General features: G+C 39.3%; 1 protein-coding gene across 3 annotated transcripts in view; it reads right to left on the bottom strand.

Moving 5' to 3' along the window:
- SLC9A2 (solute carrier family 9 member A2) overlaps window positions 1-19599 on the bottom strand; it is a 98216-nt gene that overhangs the window by 11236 nt on the left and 67381 nt on the right. For 2 of the 3 annotated variants that reach the window (XM_047744722.1, XM_047744720.1), the window contains 4 exons: window positions 12865-12954; window positions 12004-12074; window positions 9689-9832; window positions 5016-5177 (listed from right to left, as the gene is read on the bottom strand). In XM_047744722.1, the coding sequence (XP_047600678.1) occupies window positions 5016-5177; window positions 9689-9832; window positions 12004-12074; window positions 12865-12954 (467 nt within the window). The remainder of the gene's footprint in view (window positions 1-5015; window positions 5178-9688; window positions 9833-12003; window positions 12075-12864; window positions 12955-19599) is intronic. The other variant, XM_047744721.1, reaches the window with a different exon arrangement.

Below are 19599 nucleotides of genomic sequence, written 5' to 3'. Positions count from 1 at the left end.
CTATTTATGTATATATATATATTTTTTTAATCAGGAACAGAGGGGCACCTGGCTGGCTCAGTTGGTTAAGTGTCCAATTTGATCTTGGCTCAAGGCATGATCTCAGTGTTGTGAGACAGAGCCCTGTGTCAGGCTCTGAGCTCAGTGCAGACTCTGCTTGTCCCTCTCCCTCTGCTCCTCCCCCTGCTTGCACATGCACTCTCTCTCTCATAAATAAATAAATAAAATACTTTTTAAAAAAATCAAGACTAGATATTGAATTTTATCATATAATTTTTCTGCCTCGATTACAGATAAATAATGACCCTTGGTTTCTCTTATTCTGTAAAAGTGGCAAACAACTGATTGATTTTTTACTTTTTTTTTTTTTTAAGATTTTATTTGTTTATTTGACAGAGAGATCACAAGTAGACAGAGAGGCAGGCAGAGAGAGAGAGAGAGAGAGAGAAGCAGGCTCCCTGCTGAGCAGAGAGCCCGATGCGGAACTCGATCCCAGGACCCTGAGATCATGACCTGAGCTGAAGGCAGCGGCTTAACCCACTGAGCCACCCAGGCGCCCTGATTTTTTACTTTTAACCCACCATTATATTCCTGGACTAAGTCAAAATTATTCTGATATATATCTTTTTACATATCTCTGGATTGGGTTTGCTAATATTATATTTGGAATTATTACAGAAATATTGTATATAATTTTATTTCTGTATATGTGTCTATATCAGGTTTAAGATCAAAATTATGCTAGTCCCATAAGGCAATTTGGGAAGATTTCCATCTTTCCTTACTTTCTGAAGAAGTCTGTGCAAGATTGGTTTTATCTTCTCCTTAAATGTTTGGTAGAATTTACAAATAAAGCCATATGGTCTTGGGGGTTACTTTGTGGAAACAATTTCAATTCAGATTTATTAACTTAATACTTGAGTACTATTCAAATTTTCTGGTCTTTTATGGGTTTAATTTATTGTTCCTTTTTCTAAGTTCCTAGAATGGATTACTGATTTTCAGCCTGACTCTTTTTTTTAACATTAAGTGACATTAAGTGTTTAAAAAAAATGTTTTTCTTATTAAATGTTAAAAAAATTCCCTTTAAACAATGTTTTACACATATTTTCATATGTCATACTTTTCAAAATATTTTCTGATTTACATCATAATTTATTTGACTCAGTTTTCATTTAACTTCTAAGTAAAGGGATATTTGACTTTTTATACTGTTTTAGATTTTATACTGTTTTAGATTTTATTTTGTTTTTGATTCCTTTCTGGTAAGGGAACATATCATGTGTGAAACTTTTAAAGGCTTGGTTGTTTATTATGTGGTTGAAATCTTCTATATCTTTACTGAAAGTTTGTCTGCTTGTACTGTCAGTTTCTAGGAGAAGAGCTATACAATTATCCACTATGATTATGAGTTTGTGTATTTCTACTTATGGCTCTGTTGAGTTTGGGTTTATATATTTTGAGGTTATGTTATTATTTGTATGCTAATTTAGACTTTTCTATCTACTTTTAGAATTGACCTTTTATCATTATGAAATGAATCTCTTTATGCCTAGCAATATTTTCCCATAATGTTTATATTTTATGAAAATAATTACACAAACTTTCTATTGTTTAGTGCTTCAACAAGATACCTTTTTATCAGTCTTTCACCTGTAAACGTTCTGTACCCTGAGATAAAAGCACTAACTCTTATAAGCAACATCTAGTGAGTTGCATATTTTCATCCATTCTGATCACCCATCTTTTTAAATGGAATAAACTTATATTTAATGTGATTACCTTTGCATTTAAAGCTATCATCTTAATATTTGCATTCTATTTGTTCTATTCTATACTTGCTTTTTCTACTCTGCTGCCTTTTTAAATTTTATTTTATTTGGCTGTTTTATTTCCCTGGTCTGTTAGCTTGTTACATTCTTTTACTGTTTTTTCAGTGGTTATGTGAGATTACAACATTAGAATACAACAACACCAGTCACCTCCCTCCAATTTATAAGCTATTTTTGTTGTTAATTTTAATTCTATTTACACTCAAAACCCCACATACATTATTATTTTATGCAATTACTATTCATTTAGGTTTTATAAATATTTATCTTTTCCATTATTTTAATTCCTTCCTTAATCTCAAAGCTTCTAGGTGATTCTTCCTTCTGTCTGAAACATTTTATCATTCAATGTAGTATGATGACTTTTTATCTATCTAAAAATATTTTTATTCTACCTTTTTTTTTTTTTTAAGAATATTTTAGCAGGATATGGACCCCTAAGTCATCAGTCACTTTCTTTCAGAATTTGGAGGATGCCAATGGTTTCCATGGCTTTTGTTGAAAAATAAGTTGTCAGGTATGTTTTTTTTTTTTCTCTTTTGAAGAAAATAGGTCTCTTTTTTCCTCTGATTATGTTTAAAATTTTTTCTTTGTGTTTTTGACTTGTAGCAATTTTACTAGCCTTTGGTTTTGGTTTTCTTCTTACTTAATTTGCTTGGGGCTTGTCATAGTTCATGTCTTTTATCTGTTTGGGAAAATGCTCAGTCATGATCTCTTAAAATCTATTCCTACTAATTTATCTCTCATTTCCTTTCAGAACATTTCATAATATCCCATATATTTCTTACTTTGTTTCCCATATTTTCCATATTGTCTTTTTCATTATATGCTTCATTCTGATTATTCCTTCTCTCTTATCTTCCAATCAATCAATTCTCTCTATAGCTGTGTCACATCTTTTACACTATCAAATGAGATCCCAAATTTAGTTAATTTTTAGTTCATATAATCCATTTAGGTCTTTTTTATTTATATCATCTCCATGACAAAGTCAAAATTGTTGATGCCATTTTCCATCCTTAAACATACTTTTAATTTTAAAGTCCCTAACTCAACTATCTGAAACCCACTTCTGTGTCTGTTACTACTGTTTTTGTTTATCTTTTTCTCAAAGGTTCCAATAGCATTTCCTTATCTACTTATATGTTTTTGATTGGTTGCTAGACATTATATATGAAAAATCATGGAGATAGTTTAAGACTCTTTATAATCTTATTTTCCTCCAGAGAAGATTTAAGTTTATTTCTCTCAGTCAGCTGGGATAAAAGTAATATCGATCTCAGATGATTTAAACAATCATGGATTGAGATAATTCTAGGTCAGACTTCTTTCCATTGAGGGTTAAGGTGTAGAATCCTAAAGTAACAACCTATAGCTGAGCACAAGAGCTCTTCTTTCTTGGTAGGTCCTAAATTCCAATTTTATTCTCAAAGACCAATCAGTCTGCCAAAACTTCTGTTTTAGCCTTTTAGACTCTTAGATCATTTCTCTGTGATCCAGGGGAAAAAGGGCACCAAATGCCAGTTCCATCTTCTTGGACTTCCCTTTTCTTTTGACTCTAAGCCAAGAAATTCCTCATTGTCCTTTCCAGCTTTTAAGCAAATTTTTAAAATATATTTGGTTCTTTTTTCCTAGTTGTTTTCCTAGGATAGTCTGTCTAGAACACTTAGTGCATTACTGCCAGAAATACAATTCTTTATTACCTCCCTTTTTGTTTCTAATTTCCTTTAAAGAAAACATTTCAGGAGATGTGGAATGGTCAATATGGTACTCATTTATCTAACTGTGCAGCTGACCATTAATTCTGCTACCCACTTCCATAACCTTTACCTTTGCTCTGCTTATTACCAGTTTCTAAATGAAGTATAAACAGGGAGTAAAACTAAGATTTTTTTTTCCTCCTGTGATCACAAGGACATTGGCTCTCTTTTGTGAAGCTGAATAATTGAATTATCCCTTGTTACAACTGCAAACAGAATAGTGCATAAGAAAGATCGTTAACTTGTAAAGTTAGAGGGAAACAAAGATCAAGTCTAGTCCCATTTTCCACTTGGAAGAAACTTGATCTCAGGGAAATAGATGAACCAGCTTAAGGTCACAGGGTGAATTATGGCAGGGTGGGACTATAAATTAGTCACTCTGCTCACACCACTACTATTTTTAGGGAAGTATAATGCCTGTACCTCCAAGCCCTCCTAACCATGTTTCTTTTTCTTCTGGATCGTGTAAACTCCTATATTTTTAATAGGGGATTTACAGTCTTAGTAAAAAGCCTAGTTTATATGGTTGGGTGTGATTTGGAATTTCATGTCTCATTTCGGCTCTCCCACAGATCATATTTTAATTAGGTGACATGTATTTTAAAGGTACTTCAAGCTCATCAGTGAAAGAAGAAATCAGCAGAACCAGTAATTTCTGTCATTTTGTGGTAGGGAAGGATTGATGTTTACATGGTAAAATGACCTATGGTTAACTGAGCAGTTACTGTCCTGCTATGGATTTGCTCTAAAATTTTGGATAAGTCACTTTACTACCCTGAATCTTCATTTCCTCATTTTTAAAACTAGGGAGACAGAAAAAATAATGGCTCCCAATCCTGACTGCATACTGGAAATAGCTAAAGAACTTAGAAGGAAAATATACCCATACCTGGGCCTTACCCCCAGAGATTTGGGGTTTACTGTTGTGGGCGGGGCCTGGACATCTGTATTACTTAAATGCTCCTAAGATATTTCTAATGTTCAGCCTCAGTTGAGAACCGCTGTACCAGGTGATCACGACTGTTCTTTGCAAGCCTTCAACTATGACTGGATAAATAATCTATGAGGAAACAGCTATATAATTACATGCATACTTACAATCACACACCTTAAGATATTCCATTTCAAAATGCTTGCTGAAGAGGCACTTTGCCAAAGCAATGAATTACCGCAAGAAAATATAACAAAGGCATAATTGCTCTAAACATGACAAGGTATTTTCTGGCCATCCAATTGTAAAATAACACAACATGATGGGACCTGATGTAACATAACAGAAGGTACATTTCTAGGCTTCACTTTTTAACCAGAATCTCGTCATTCTGGGATGTCTAGGGCATAGAGGAAATTTGTTACCATGACTGCTTTCAAAAAACTATAAAGATGCACTTAGTAGTACTTTTATTTGCAAAACCGTACTTACTTCAGAGATGCAAAAGAAGGAACCGTACTTATCATCCCCGTCTCTGCCATCTCGATAGCGTGTTTTATTTCAAGCTTTTTATATAAAGAAACAATGCTTGACTTGGGTTGGTTTTCGCGAATCAAAAGCTTCCGCAGGTATTTGTCATCGAACTTCTTAAACCTGGAAATAAAGAAAATCCAAGCTTCAATTAATTAGTACTACATTGACCAACCCCCACCCCCCAAAAATAAACCTCAAACACAAGCCTGTTTTTACCATCATTTCTACCACACTCGGGAAAAAATTGAGTAGCCATGTTTAGCTTGTCTGATTAATATGTATTTTTATATGTGCATACCTGGATATATGTGTATATAAAATATATGTATATATAAATGTTACTTTCGGTACATTTTTGTATAGAGCCATGATATACATATATCTAATATCTAATAATTATAGATTAAAATATGTATATTTTTAACATTTGTAATTTTCCTGCTTTTCCTTTCAGCGACACTACTCAAAAGTGTTAATATTTGGGGTGCCTGGGTGGCTCAGTTGTTAAGCGTCTGCCTTTGGCTCAGGTCATGATCCCAGAGTCCTGGAGTCGAGCCCCGCATTGGGCTCTCTGCCCAGCAGGAAGCCTGCTTATCCCTCTCCCACTACCCCCTGCTTGTGTTCCCTCTCTTGCTGTCTGTCAAATAAATAAATAAAATCTTTAAAAAAAGAAGTGTTAATACTTCCTCCAATTCCTCTTTATCTGCTTTTCTTTAGAACATTCACTGCTTTTGCCCCCAAAACTCGGCTGAAGCTACTCGTATTGAGGTCGTCAAGGACCCCAGAATATAAATCCAATGGCCAATCATTAGCCATCACCTTTCCTGACCTCTCCTGCTTAACACATGGGCTTCTAGAAAAAAACACACCCTTGGGTCACCTCCTACCTCTTTCTCAACCTCTTTCATTGGGTCTTTTTCTTCTTTCTGGCCTCTTGATGTAGGACCCAGGGTTCCCTCTTGGTCCTCCTTACCTCTGCTTGCTCTCAGGCCATCTTGCCCAGTCTCCTGATTTTAATGGCATTTCTATGCCACCAACTCCCACATTTGTGTTTCCTGATCCAGTCTCGCCCTAAGCCCTGGAAAGGAGTATTCAGCTGCCTAGTCAAGTCCTAAGCCAGTCCCCACTTAGATATCTAGTTGTCAAATTTGATGTTCCCAGATTGAACGCATTTTCTCCTACAGTCTTCACCATTTCAGTTAATGACCACTCTACCAGGCCAAACCCCTAATGTCAACTTTGATTCTTCTCCTTCTTTCACATTCCATGTTAAGGCCTGAATTGTGTCCCCCTAAAAATTCACAGATTGAAGTTCTCACCCCTAACACCTCAGAATGTTATTTGGAGACAGAGTCTTTACGTGGCAATTAAGTGAAAATGAGATCATGAGGGCGGGTCTCAATCCAATATGACTGGCGTCTCTGTGACTAAAGCAAATTTGGACACAGACACGTAAAGAGGCAGGAAGGAGGCCAGCTGCAAGCCAAAGAGAGAGTCCTGTACAGATGCTTCCCCTCGTGGCCCCCAGAAAGAGCCAAATCTGCTGACACTTTGATCTTGGACTTGTAGTCCCCAGGACTGTGAGAAAATAAATTTCTGTTGTTTAAACCACCCAGTCTGTGCTACTTTGTTATAGCAACTCTAGCAAACTCCTACTCCGTTATCCACTCTGTTGGCAATTTCTGTTAGTTCCACCATCAAAACACAAACCCAACCCAACCATGCCTCACCACTTCTACACTCCTATCTCTTGGATCTACCCTGGTCCAAGACATCATCATCTCTCAACAGATTCTTGCAACAGGCACCAACTGGTCTCCCTGCTTCCACCACTGCATTCCTACAGACTACCCTTGACACAGAAGCCGAGTGATCTGGATAAAATACAAGTCAAACCACGTAAAACTCTGCATCTCCCTTGACTAAATGTGCAATGATCTAGGGGGCCCTCCATAATTTAGAGCTGCATCTCCTAGCACTATTCTCATGTCCAGCCTCACTGGTGTCCTTTCTGCCCTGGAAACTTGCCAGCTCTGCTCCCACCCATGGCCTTTATTTTTTTTTATTATTATTTTTTTAATTTTTTATTTTTTCAGCGTAACAGTATTCATTATTTTTGCACCACACCCAGTACTCCATGCAATCCGTGCCCTCTCCAATACCCACCACCTGAATCCCCCAACCTCCCACCCCCCGCCCCTTCAAAACCCTCAGATTGTTTTTCAGAGTCCATAGTCTCTCATGGTTCACCTCCCCTTCCAATTTCCCTCAACTCCCTTCTCCTCTCCATCTCCCCTTGTTCTTTAGACCCAGTATTCCTTCCACCACGAACACCCTTCCCCCACACACCTGCATGGCTCAGTTGCAGACCCTCCTTTAAGTCCTTCCTCACGAGTCATTTATCAGAAGAGCCTTTCCCTTCCAACCCAATAGAACCACATGCCATCTCCCACCCCCTGAACTTCCTATTCTACCTGCCACATATATTTTTCGCCATAGCAGTTATCATTTTCAAATATGCTATATAATTCCTCTTACTTTCTGTCCCCTAGCACTAAAATGATACATATGGGCAGAGATTTGTTTTGTTTTGTTTTCCATTTTTTTTCCTTTATCATCAATATCTGGCACACTGTAAGCACAGACATTGGAATGTATCATTTGGCCTCAATTCCTCCCTCTATCCACACCCTCTGCCCTATTACTTGGCCATGTCCTTGCACCATGGCCTAGGTGACCTGTGCCATCCTGTTTCCTGTCACTGGCCTTAATAATGTTCCCTGCTCTGGTCAGTGGGCTGTACCAGACATAACAACTGGGGCGGCAGCTTAAAATGGGCTTGTGCTGAGGATTACCTCTTTGGTTTCCACAATTACCATGAGAAGGATATGATTGGAGTGACTCAGTCCCAGGACAAAGGTGAATGCTACACGATGTAGAGTTCAATCCCTCCAGTCACACCAGAGAAGGCCAGCTGGGATCAGCTGACAAAACCAACCAACCCCCTGAAGCAGCGTTGGTGGTATAGTGGTGAGCATAGCTGCCTTCCAACCCCCTGAAGCATGAGCCAGCCCAGTCCACAGCAGCCCAGCACAGCCCAGAGCCTGGACTCCCAGACTCATGACTCATGTGCTTTAATAACGTGACTGTTGTTTGAGCAGCTGAGTAAAAGGGTGGTTTGTTATGTAACATAATTATGCCAATAGGTAAGCAAAACTGCGTGCAATGAATATTTGTTGAGAAAGAAGAAATGCATTACGGTGATTACCATAAGCCCAAGGAGGTTTATAGGTACACCTGTGCTACTACAATAGGAACAATGTGAACCCACATTCTTGGTACTGGCCCTTTGTTCTACACTGGAGGGCAATAAATAATTAAGGGGTCATCCTTTTCACTGGCTACTGCATGTAACAGGGGCCAAGTTTTTTCTTCTATGCTTATTCTAAATTTCATGCGAGGCTCATTGGGCCAGGACTCCTGGCCACAACACATCTTTTTAAACTTCGGTTACTCTTATTATTATTTTAGCTTTTCACTAGAGAGAAACAAAAGGGAGAATAAGCATTAAGGGCAAAGGCATCTGATTTAACATAGGAACTGTGTGCTTTCTTTGCTTTATTTTCACACCTTTCAGTTCTCTGCCAACCTACACCTAGGAGTGCTCTCTCGCCGTCATTAGACTCCTTTTACTGAGTCTGAGAAACTCCCCTCCTCAAAGGTTTAAGACTTGCCCTTTCTCAAAGGATCAGCTGCCTCACAAATTCTCTGGCAAGATGACTAGAAATCCACAGCCTTAAGGATTCCAGAGGAAATGGAAAGATACCCAACATACCTACAACAATCCACTTCTTTTTTTTTTTAAAGATTTTATTTATTTATTTGACAGTCAGAAATCACAAGTAGGCAGAGAAGCAGGCAGAGAGAGAGGAGGAAGCAGGCTCCCTGCTGAGCCGAGAGCCCGATACGGGGCTCGATCCCAGGACCCTGGGATCATGACCTGAGCCGAAAGCAGAGGCTTTAACCCACTGAGCCACCCAGGTGCCCCTACAATCCACTTCTTTATATATGACCTTTAGTAACATCAACAATTATGTACATACCAGAGATAGGATCTGAGCAGAGCTGATTTTGAGAATGACCTGCGTCAGCACCAGATTCCTCCATACCCACACACACTTCCCTGCTCTACCTGTGACATTCAGTACACTCGACAAATCCAGGGAATTATGCTGAAATTTACCTGGAGACTGTCGTGCACAGAAATATACAGGGGTTGAAAGAAAGACGTACACTGCAGAGGAAACACGGAGACACGGAGCTATAGTACTTTTCAGACATGAAATCAGAGTTGGCTCTGCCATCTTTAGTATTTATAGTCTAATTAGCCTGGCAGCCTGTAGATATTGGCCTGGAACAGACTCACGTACACCAGAGACAGAGTATCTTTGCCTGAAAGAAAGGATTCAGCCAGACTTTCTCTGACGTTCCTTTACCTGAGGTTCCAGACCAAATCTCCATGACCACAGGGTCCACCGCTTCCTCCTAACACTGCCCCAGGGATGTTGACCTGATTCCTGCTCACATCTTTGTCCCCATTTGGGAGGTAGAGGTGTGGAATACATCCTTACCCTAATTTTCCCTTTGGAAAGGAACCAACTGTCCTGGGTGACGACTTTCTCCTGCTCCTCCAGGGAAGGACATGGGATGCTGGAGGAGTGAGAAAAGTGATCAAGTGATCGGGTGCAAAGGGAGGAGGCAGGTGGAAAACAGACCTGGCTGAGGAAGAAAAAAAAACAAAAACAAAAACAAAAAACCAACAAAAAAACAGAGGAAGAGAAGCAGAAAAGTCTGATTTGCTGGCTTGGCAAAGACAAAGATCCGTCTTTGTTAGGAAGGTCCCAGGCACATAAAGCAGGGTAGTGCATAGAAAGTCACAGCACCGATGGGCAGGGTTCTCTCATCTACCTACTGCCTGCAAAAATGTGACTCCTGCCCAAGACAAATGGTCATTTTCCCCCCCATATTTTAACAGTGGAGATTATAGTTTGCTTTAGTACTTTGTGCCCCCTCATAGTTCACTGGTTGTTCTCTCCATACAAATAAACTATGTTTCCTTTGCTTACAGAGTAAGGCTCAGTCTGTGAGGCTTTTCTCCATTAGTAACCAGTATGGTCAGGTTTGTCAAGGGTGTTTTAGCACTTAGAGTCTCTGTAACTCATCCTACTACTTAATGACAGCACTCACTCACTCACACACACACCCATTTGCTGTGTGACTGTTTTGTTGCCTTTATTATATCGCAAAATTTTAAAGTCCTGAGTTCAGGAATTATACTTCTGCTATAATCCGGTATCATGTCAGAACATGTGAACAAACAATAAGCACTAAAAAACTCCCTGATGTTAAATTACATAAATTGGCAGCTTGGTTAACTTCATGTAAATTAGCCGGGGGGTGGGGGAGGACGTCTATTCGTAAGTTGGGAAAGCAAAGGCAAGAAGGTAAGAGGAATCTACCAAAATATAGTTTAAAGCTGTTGTCTGTCTCCTTCAAAAAGCTTTCCTAACCAGTGATGTGAGGATAAATGTTCACAAATCATTTTATGGGGGAAAAAATGGGCCCTGGTTTATAGTATTTGTCAGTTCCTCCGCATACGACCCCCGGGGCTGACTCAGGCTACCTGTGTGGATGGCACTGAATGTGAAGTCAGGAGGAGAGGGACATGGTCAGCTTCTGGTGGTCGGGTGAGCTGGTCCCTGAGTTCCCAACTCTGGTTCCGTGGTCCCCCAACTCTGCTGTCGGAATTAATCCCGGAAGTCTGTTTTTCAGTTTATACGAAAGCATGTGCCAAATTCTGCCTGCCTAGTGTACCTTGTCCATTTCAACTACAGGATCCTTGAAGAGGGGTGCCTGGGTGGTGCAGTGGGTTAAGTGTCTGACTCTTGGTTTTGGCTCAGGTCAGGATCTTGTGGTCTTGGGATCGAGCCCCACATGGAGCTCTGTGCTCAGTGCAGAGTCTGCCTGAGATTCTTTCTCTCTCCCTCTGCCCCTCCCCATGCTCACTCGTGTGTTCTCTCTCTCTCTCTAAGAAATAAAATCTTTAAAAAAAAAAAAAGAAATTTGAAGGGAGACATCACAAAGCCTTTAAAAGTTAAAGGAAAAAAAAACGGAAATAGACACATTTATATAAGCACACATAATCTTTTATAGAAGTGCAGCTTTAAAAATATTTACTTCTAAAAAAAATTTGTCACTTCTATTTGTTACAATACCTATACTTAAAGTTTGTTTGTAAAATACATGTTAGTCTAATTATATCATCAGGTGTTCCGAGACTCTGCATTTGACAAAGCCCCTCAACATATGCAGGACCACAAACAGTAATGGAACCCTCAGTTTTTCACCAAATAGGCTGTATATCCCAGCCTCCCTTGTGGTGAGAAATGCCCGCATGACTGAGTGCCTGCCACAGAAGGGCCAGGCCATGTGTGTGTGAAAGCTTCCAGTAACTCCAGTTAGGAGGAAACCAGTAGTACATATTCTTTGTCTCTTCATTATCTTTCTTCCTACATGCAGCCTGGAATGTGTGCATGATGGCTAACACTGGAGCTGCCATTCTGGTCCAAGAGACAACCTTGAAAATGGAAAATGTTTGCAGATTCACCAGGACAGAAGCATCCTGGGACGCTGAGAAGTACGTGGAGCAGAGCTCACCTATTACACCTACATTGCCTACAGAGGTCTGGCTTTTTACAGAAGAGCAAGATAAGCTTCTATTTTGCTCTGGGTTTCTGTGATTGCTGAACTTTATCTCAAAGGACATACTATGGCACAATGCAGGATAGACTCGCAGCTCTGAAAAATAACATAGGTCAGTAAGTCCTGCCTCCAGAGTGAGCCAGAGCCAGCCCCTTCATAATATAATGGCGTAAGACCTTCTTACTTGTCTCTCCAGAAGTTGTGACCCCAGTGTCCACAAACATCTTCAATCCCCGTCTTCACATGATCGAAAAACTGAAACAGAAAATGTAGGCTACTGATTTTTACCTGAAATGAGTAATTTACACTCTACTTATATCACGCCTAAACTTCAAAGATCCTGACCGTTTTTGCTTTTCTTCTGTTCTTGGGTTTTTGTTTGTTTGTTCTGTTTTGTTTTCACGAGAAGCAATGAAACAATGATTCCTCTGCAAATACATTAATTTTACTATATCAATAATAGGCAATTCTCGGGTTATTTTTCTCATCATAATAGTCTGTTCATAATTTTTGAAAATATGAAATATGATGATAATTTTTGAATAGAAACATTCTCAGACTGAAGGAAGTAACAAGAGGGATTCCTTGTTGCTGAGGCACTTGGGTGACTTAATTGGTTGAGCATCCAGCTCTTGGTTTCCACTCAGGTCTGATTAGGTCGTGATCTCAGGGTCATGGATCAAGCCCCAAGCTGGGCTCTGCACTCAGTGCAGAGTGTGCTTTGGGATTCTCTCTATCCCTGCCCTTTTGCTCCTCCTCCTGGTCATGCTATCTCGTTCTCTCTCTAAAATAAATTCTTAAAAAAAAAAAAAAAAAGAGGGATTCCTTGTTCTCCCATTCCCAGGAGGTCTAGCAGGTTAATTTGGAGAAGCCACTATGGGGCTGTGCTCACACCCCCAACTCATGCCCTCTTTGGCCCTCTCTCCCTTTTACCCTCTGTCATTTCTCTGTCCTTCCAAGAAATGAGCACCAGAATGCCAAGCTGTCGACTGAACCCAAGTTTTTCTTTTATCATTTAAATCATGATTACTACATTAACACTTACCCTGCAATGGATTTCTTCACTGACAGCTTGTTGTTTCTTATTAGACCTCTTAACATCGAGAAATTCCACCAGTGGTCGGATAGTAATTCCCTGCACAGGGAGGAAAAAAAGTGTATCTTCTTATAAAGTTAAGTGAAAAATTTAAGAATAACTTTTATTCTTCCAAGCTTTGATAACCAACAAAAGATATCCTCCTCTCAAGATTTAATACAGTATATATAATATTTCATCCATTTTTCCTCCTCTCCAATAACTGGTATATTTTCAGAGGGCCATGTCCCAACACGTGCTATTAGAAACCAAACAATGGATAGTGTTCAAGAAATTGCAAACTAATTCTAAATAATTCTAAGAAAGAGAGAAAGAAAGAAATTCCAAGAATTAATAAAGTATTATCCAAGTCAAAGGAACCACCTACTTGCATTATCCACAGGAAACTTTTCAATAATTCTTACATTCATTAATTTATTAAAACCATTTTCATGGTACTTTTGTGGCACACGTGTTAGGGTCTTGGCATTTGTGATACAAAGATAAACAGTTAAGGCCCTCAGTGGTAGGACTTTGTAGTTTTAAAGGGAGAAGGATAGGCCAAAAACAGTTACAGAATACACAAAAGGAAGAATGAGAGATACACAGGAAGTCAGCCCAGAAAGGCCTCATAGAGAGGGAGCAATGAACATGACGGAAGCATATCATAGCAGGGATCAACCATGAGTAAAGAACCAGCAGTGAGAAAGGGTACAGAGCGTTTTGGGCATATTTGTCAACTTGGAAAATGGAGAACCTTAGCTATTTAGTAACCTAAGAAGGAAAATTTCCTTAACATGATAAAAAAGACATCTGCCAGAAATCTACAGTGAACATCTGACTTAATAATTAAACATTAAAAGCCTTTCCATTAGAACTGGAAATAACACAAGGATACTCTTTATCTGCCATATGACACAGTTCTGCATGTCCCAATCAGTTAAATAAGAGACAGAGAGGTAGAAGTGTAGATACTAAAATTGAAATAATGAGATTTTTGTTGCTCATGAGTGATCTAGTTTTTGTACTAAAATATCTAAGATAATCCCTTTTTCATTTAAAAATACCAAGAAAGTTTAATAAAGTGATTAGATATAATATCAACTTAATTTTAAAAAACAAAGAGAATAAACACCTACATGAGAGGAAAAGTATATTAGTGTGTACTAATATATAATAATATATAAAATATATATACTATACACACATTAAATATATATACTTATATACTCTATCCATGTATATATATAATATATAATCCATGTATATATAATATATAATCCATGTATATATAATATATGATATACAGTATATATGATATACAATATATAATATACAATAAACTTATACACTCTATCCATGTATATATAATATACAATAACACACATAATGCACAATATATAATATATAATCCTATCATGAAATGCATAAAACCTTCATAAGAAGAACTATAATGGGATTCCATAACAATATTATGTTGACAATTTTATCTCAGTACATGCAATACAATTTTAATACCATATTCCAAAAGGATTTTTATTAACAGAACTTGAGAGGTCAGCTCTATATTAGTCAGGAAAATTTAGAAAAGGAAGAATTATAGTAGAACTTAGATATCAAAACAAACAATCAGCTAATATACTTAAAATTATGAGACACGAGCACTAAAATATGCCAAGGGAGGAGGGGGTGAGAACATGGGGCCAAGAAGATCCCAATAGTCCTGCATGGCAGGCAGATGGCTGGCCCTTCTTGGCATGGGGAGCACATGCGTGGGGGTGGTAAGAGGATTGGGGGCAGTGGGGAAGGGATGGGTATACTGAGATATGTTCCCTGCCACGCATTTGATTTCGTCTCGCTTTTCTGCATGCCTTTATTTGAAAATGCTTTTGATAATATAAACTGTGACACACACATTCACTTTTTAAAGGTGGTCATTCACTGTTCCATCAATCCGGCTTTGGGCATTTTTTAAGCTTAACTTCAACTTTCTGGAGTGTGAACCGATTTTGACCAAATTTGGCAGAAGACACACCTTATGTCCTATGGGCCTTTTAGTCCGTCACTTTGAAATCACACAGGAGGTAAAAAACAGTTTTCTAATCAACATGTATCCTGTAGTTTTTAACTTAAGTAAATGAAAATGGGTGTAAACATTGTTTACGGTGATGGGTGATTCCACTGAACTCCAGATTCCATGAAGCCTCAGATTTAACAAGCGCTCCAGGAAAAGAAAAAAAAAAGGCAACAAAATCAGTGCAATATTCTAAGGATGCTAACTGTTGTTTTGCATTTTTTTTTTTCCCTATCAGTATCCTTTAGTAAGAACAAAAATGTGAGGGCCCAGCAGTTGTAAATACAGGACTTAAAATAAAGACAGGACACATGCCCTAGTACAGATGTTGACTGCTTCCCCTGGACAGATAATCTAGAAGCTAGTGCACTGTCATAAATAAAAACTGATTAGCTACAGAAGCAAGCATGGCCTGGTTCCTAGCGTGACTCCCAATCCTAAAAATACCTCATAGTGTAGTTTATAACTAATAAAATGTATTGGTTATATGCAACGGGTCATGGACACTGTCTTTGAACAACCTCTACTTAACCAGCTGCCTTCAGAGTCCCCTACTTGCTCTTTGAAGCATTTGCAGTTGTCATGCCATGTCAACAGGAATGATTTGATGGGTTCCTCTGCCTCCCTTCTTCCTTCCTTCCTCAATCCATCTATTTTGGAGACAGAGTATGTGGCGAATGTCATATTAAGTTCCCCAAGTTGGACGCTATCCTCTAGGAGCCCTGGGTCTTGGGTTGGGAGAAATAAAGGAAAAACCCAAACAAAAACAAAAAACAACAGCTAACCTTTGAGAAGTCACCTTAATTTAACCCCATTGCAAAATTTCCAGTTTAGGTCACTAAAAGGAAAGGGAAAGCAACCTGATAAGCCTTAGAAAAATAGCTTGTTACCATCTGTGTAGGTTAAAACAATAAAGAAATGCCTTGGTTTTCCAACAAACCACCGAAAACCATGTTTGCAAAGGACAAGCGACAGGTTCACCCATTCACTTTGGCTTTGGCACGATGCGCACAATACCTCGGGGCCAGACCTGATAAAAGGGAATGGTTTTAACAGCGGGCATGAACAGGAGGACAGCCAGGCGAGCTCTGTTTTTTCCACCTTGTGCCACCTCTGTCTCCACCTGCCCTGCGTGCTTTTGCTCCCAGGAACATGAAGCACCAAAAAAAAATAACTGCTGTCTGACAAAGTCATGAGTGTTCTTATGGTTTGAGCTTTTGGAAGAAAATGATTTCTTGTTTTTTTTTTTAATTAAAATTTACACACACACACAGAGATGGGAGGAGCTGCTTTACATTTCTCTGCTGATTAAGTAGGCAATGTCCAGAAAAATGTATAGAAACTCACTAACAACAACAAGAAAAAAAAAATGTCACTCTCATTGCTCTGTTATCCCATGTCCTCTGTAAGGCCTCACTCCCGTTACAAACTTGATCACAGAGATCATGGGCCCAGCTGCCCATGCGATGTGTAGCTTTGAATGGGTAAGTGGTCAAGAACCATAAAAGTGTTCTCGGCAGTGCTCACCCTCTTCATGCCACAGTCTCCTGGCTCTGTGTATCTTTCTTTCCAGACTTAACCACACTGCACAGCAACTGGCTGTCAGACATCCATCTCTTCCCCTAAATCACATCTCTCTCTTCACTGTGCTATCAGTGTTTCTCTCTACCGTCCCACCAGCATTCGGGCACGCTGCTATGGCTCCCATCTTTGAAAAACAAACAAAAACCCTCCTCTGGCACACATTCCCCTCCCACTCTCACCCCTTTCCTCTCCCAGGCCTCAGCAGACTTGCCTCCTTCTCCCCATCTCGTCTCTATCCTTCTCCCTGGAATCCACGTGATTATAGAGTTCCCATGCCCCCTGACCCAGTGCTCTTGTGAGTAGGTCCACTCATCAGGGACTTGCTGCATCCAATAGTCCGCTCTCTGCTCCCACCTTGCCTGACTACGCACCACATTTGTCACCGTTGCTAGAACCGTCTCCTTCCTCGATACTTTCTTCACTTGTGTGGATGAGCCCCATTTTACTATTCACCTTTTTCATTCTCCTTGGCTGGATCCTGAACACTTCTTGGATGTCTTGGTATTGGCATGCCTCCTCTATACTCTCCCTGTGCTCAAATTTCTACTTCCCGTTCTGGCTTCTCCCATAAATTCTAGACCCATACATACAATTGCCTAGTCAATATCTCCATGTGGATGTCTAATAGGTAATAGGCCTGTACAAGATATATGTGACTAAAACCAAACACCTGATTCCCCATCCTTCAAACCCAATACTCCCCTAATACTAAATTAAACATCACCTTCTTTTACCTACTTGCTCAGTAGCAAACCCTTGCAACTAAAATAGCGCTTTTTCTCAGATTCTAAATTATCCATCTATATTTTTTAATCTTAAAAATCTTAATCATCTTGCTCATTTTATTGTAGGACCAGAATGAACTTTTGCGAATTCATTTGCTTAGTAATGGTATATGTTAATTAAATAGAGGAATGTGTCATTGTTGTGCTATATATGTATCTTAAACATGACCATTCCTTTAAACAAACTGAAGTACAATGTCTATAAAATAGTTGGCATCATAGCCCCAGTTCAACAGGCTGAGTCAGTAGACGTTATTTTTTTTAAATTTTTTATTTATTGGTGGAGAGGGGCAGAGGAGAGGGAGAGAGGAATCTTAAGCAGGCTCCACACCTAGCGCAGAGCCCCACATAGGGCTCGAACTCATGACCTTGAGATATGACCTGAGCTGAAATCAAGAGTCAGATGTTTCAGCGACTGAGCCACCCAGATGCCCCCGGAAGAATTTGATTATTGGGAAAGGCCAATCCACCCTGAGTCCTGAGGGTCCCACACACTCTTCCAGGGGGTGCCCATGATGCAGGGCCTCAACCACCTTTACCCAGGCCATTTCCAGGGCTGCATTTGCAACAAGTGGCATCGGGAGATGAGGCAATGTCACCCTCAAGACAAAGAGAGATAGATCCTCCCGTTCAGTGCGTGTATCCTGGAATGCAACCCACTGCATGCATGGACATCTATCCTGGGTCCTCCGTGGGGGAACCTAGGGTGCTTGGAATGCTGATACAAGTGAACGCGAAGCTCGGGCTACTACTTTGGCCATGAGTAATAAAGCCCTTTGTCCATGAAGCAGGGGTCAGGTATCTTCTGCAAGCATCCTTGGAAATTCTACAGCCAAGTTAAACTTGTTAACTTGCAAATAAGGTAAAATCCCAGATGCTTCCCATTTCTGGACAATGAATCACGATAGACACGACATGGATCTGCAGTGGAGGCACAAAGAGATTGTCCTGTCATGAATTCCAATTAACCTTGCTACTTGATGGGCTTTAGATAACCACTGAATGGATTTTCAGAATTCAGAGGGTCTGCTCTATAATAAATAATAAATAATAACCAGATTGTTAGATTGTTCTGCAATCATTTTTCTTTTCAAGGAAAAGAAACATACATTGAAGGGCATTGTTTTTCTTTCTTCTACTACTTTTTACTTAATGTCATAATTAAAACATAGCAAATCATCAGGTTAAATCATCAAATACTATGTTTACATACCAATTTCCTCTCTACTGCCTGGGAGGGAGGTACCATTTTCTGGATCCACAGAAGCTCACAGAGGCTGTTCTGGACAATAACTATCAGAATATCAGCCAGAATCTCAGCCTAGGACAGCTTTACTCCAGTGTCTGTGCTTTCTATTAGGTACTCTACCTCGCCCCCAGTCTTGAATATAATTTTATTTTATTTTTTTAAGATTTTATTTATTTATTTTTCAGAGAGATAGAGAGAGTACAGGCAGGCAGAGTGGCAGGCAGAGGCAGAGGGAGAAGCAGGCTCCCTGCAGAGCAAGGAGCCTGATGTGGGACTGGATCCCAGGATGCTCGGATCATGACCTGAGCCGAAGGCAGCCGCTTAACCGACTGAGCCACCCAGGCATCCCTTGAACATAATTTTAAAATGAGAGCTTATGTTTTATGTAACATTACCAAACTTATCTAAAAGAAAATGAATTCACATGCCCAAGGAATCAGAATCATTTACTCATTCAGTATTCCACAAGCAAGACTGTATTCTGCTAACATGTTAATATGTTTCATCAAGAGGCTACTTTCTTAATTATCAGCATGATTCAAGGAATGTTAAAATTCTCATTATAAGTCTAGGTTTCCAATGATAAACCATATGTCACATGGAATGCTATTTTAGAAGATAGTACTAACTCAAAAGTATTAGGGATAAGAGAGTTCATTGTACAAGAAATACTGAAATAAGGGGGAAAGACATTTAGACATTTAATGATAGATCCATCAACATAAAAGCTGCCACTTAAAAAAGAATGCGTAGCCCTTAATCAGAAGACAAAATGTTATGCATAGATTATGATTAATTATTTCTACTCTGTTCATAACCCATTAAGTATTTTCTTTCAGGCTTCTTTCCCTGTGTTCCTTAATTATTGATGTATTCTGGAAAAAAATATCCTTCCTGAAGGGAGTGTGTGTGTGCGTTTGTGTGGGTGTGTGCGTTTGTGTGGGTGTGCACGTTTGTATTCATAACCCAGAGTCTCATAAGAGCCAGATTAGTCTCCAATCTATGCCCACAAA

This window comes from Lutra lutra, chromosome 9 (assembly GCF_902655055.1).
Source record: "Lutra lutra chromosome 9, mLutLut1.2, whole genome shotgun sequence".
Taxonomy (NCBI): Eukaryota; Metazoa; Chordata; class Mammalia; order Carnivora; family Mustelidae; genus Lutra; species Lutra lutra.
Note: the sequence above shows the minus strand (reverse complement) of the source record. Positions and strands in the feature narration are given on the sequence as shown.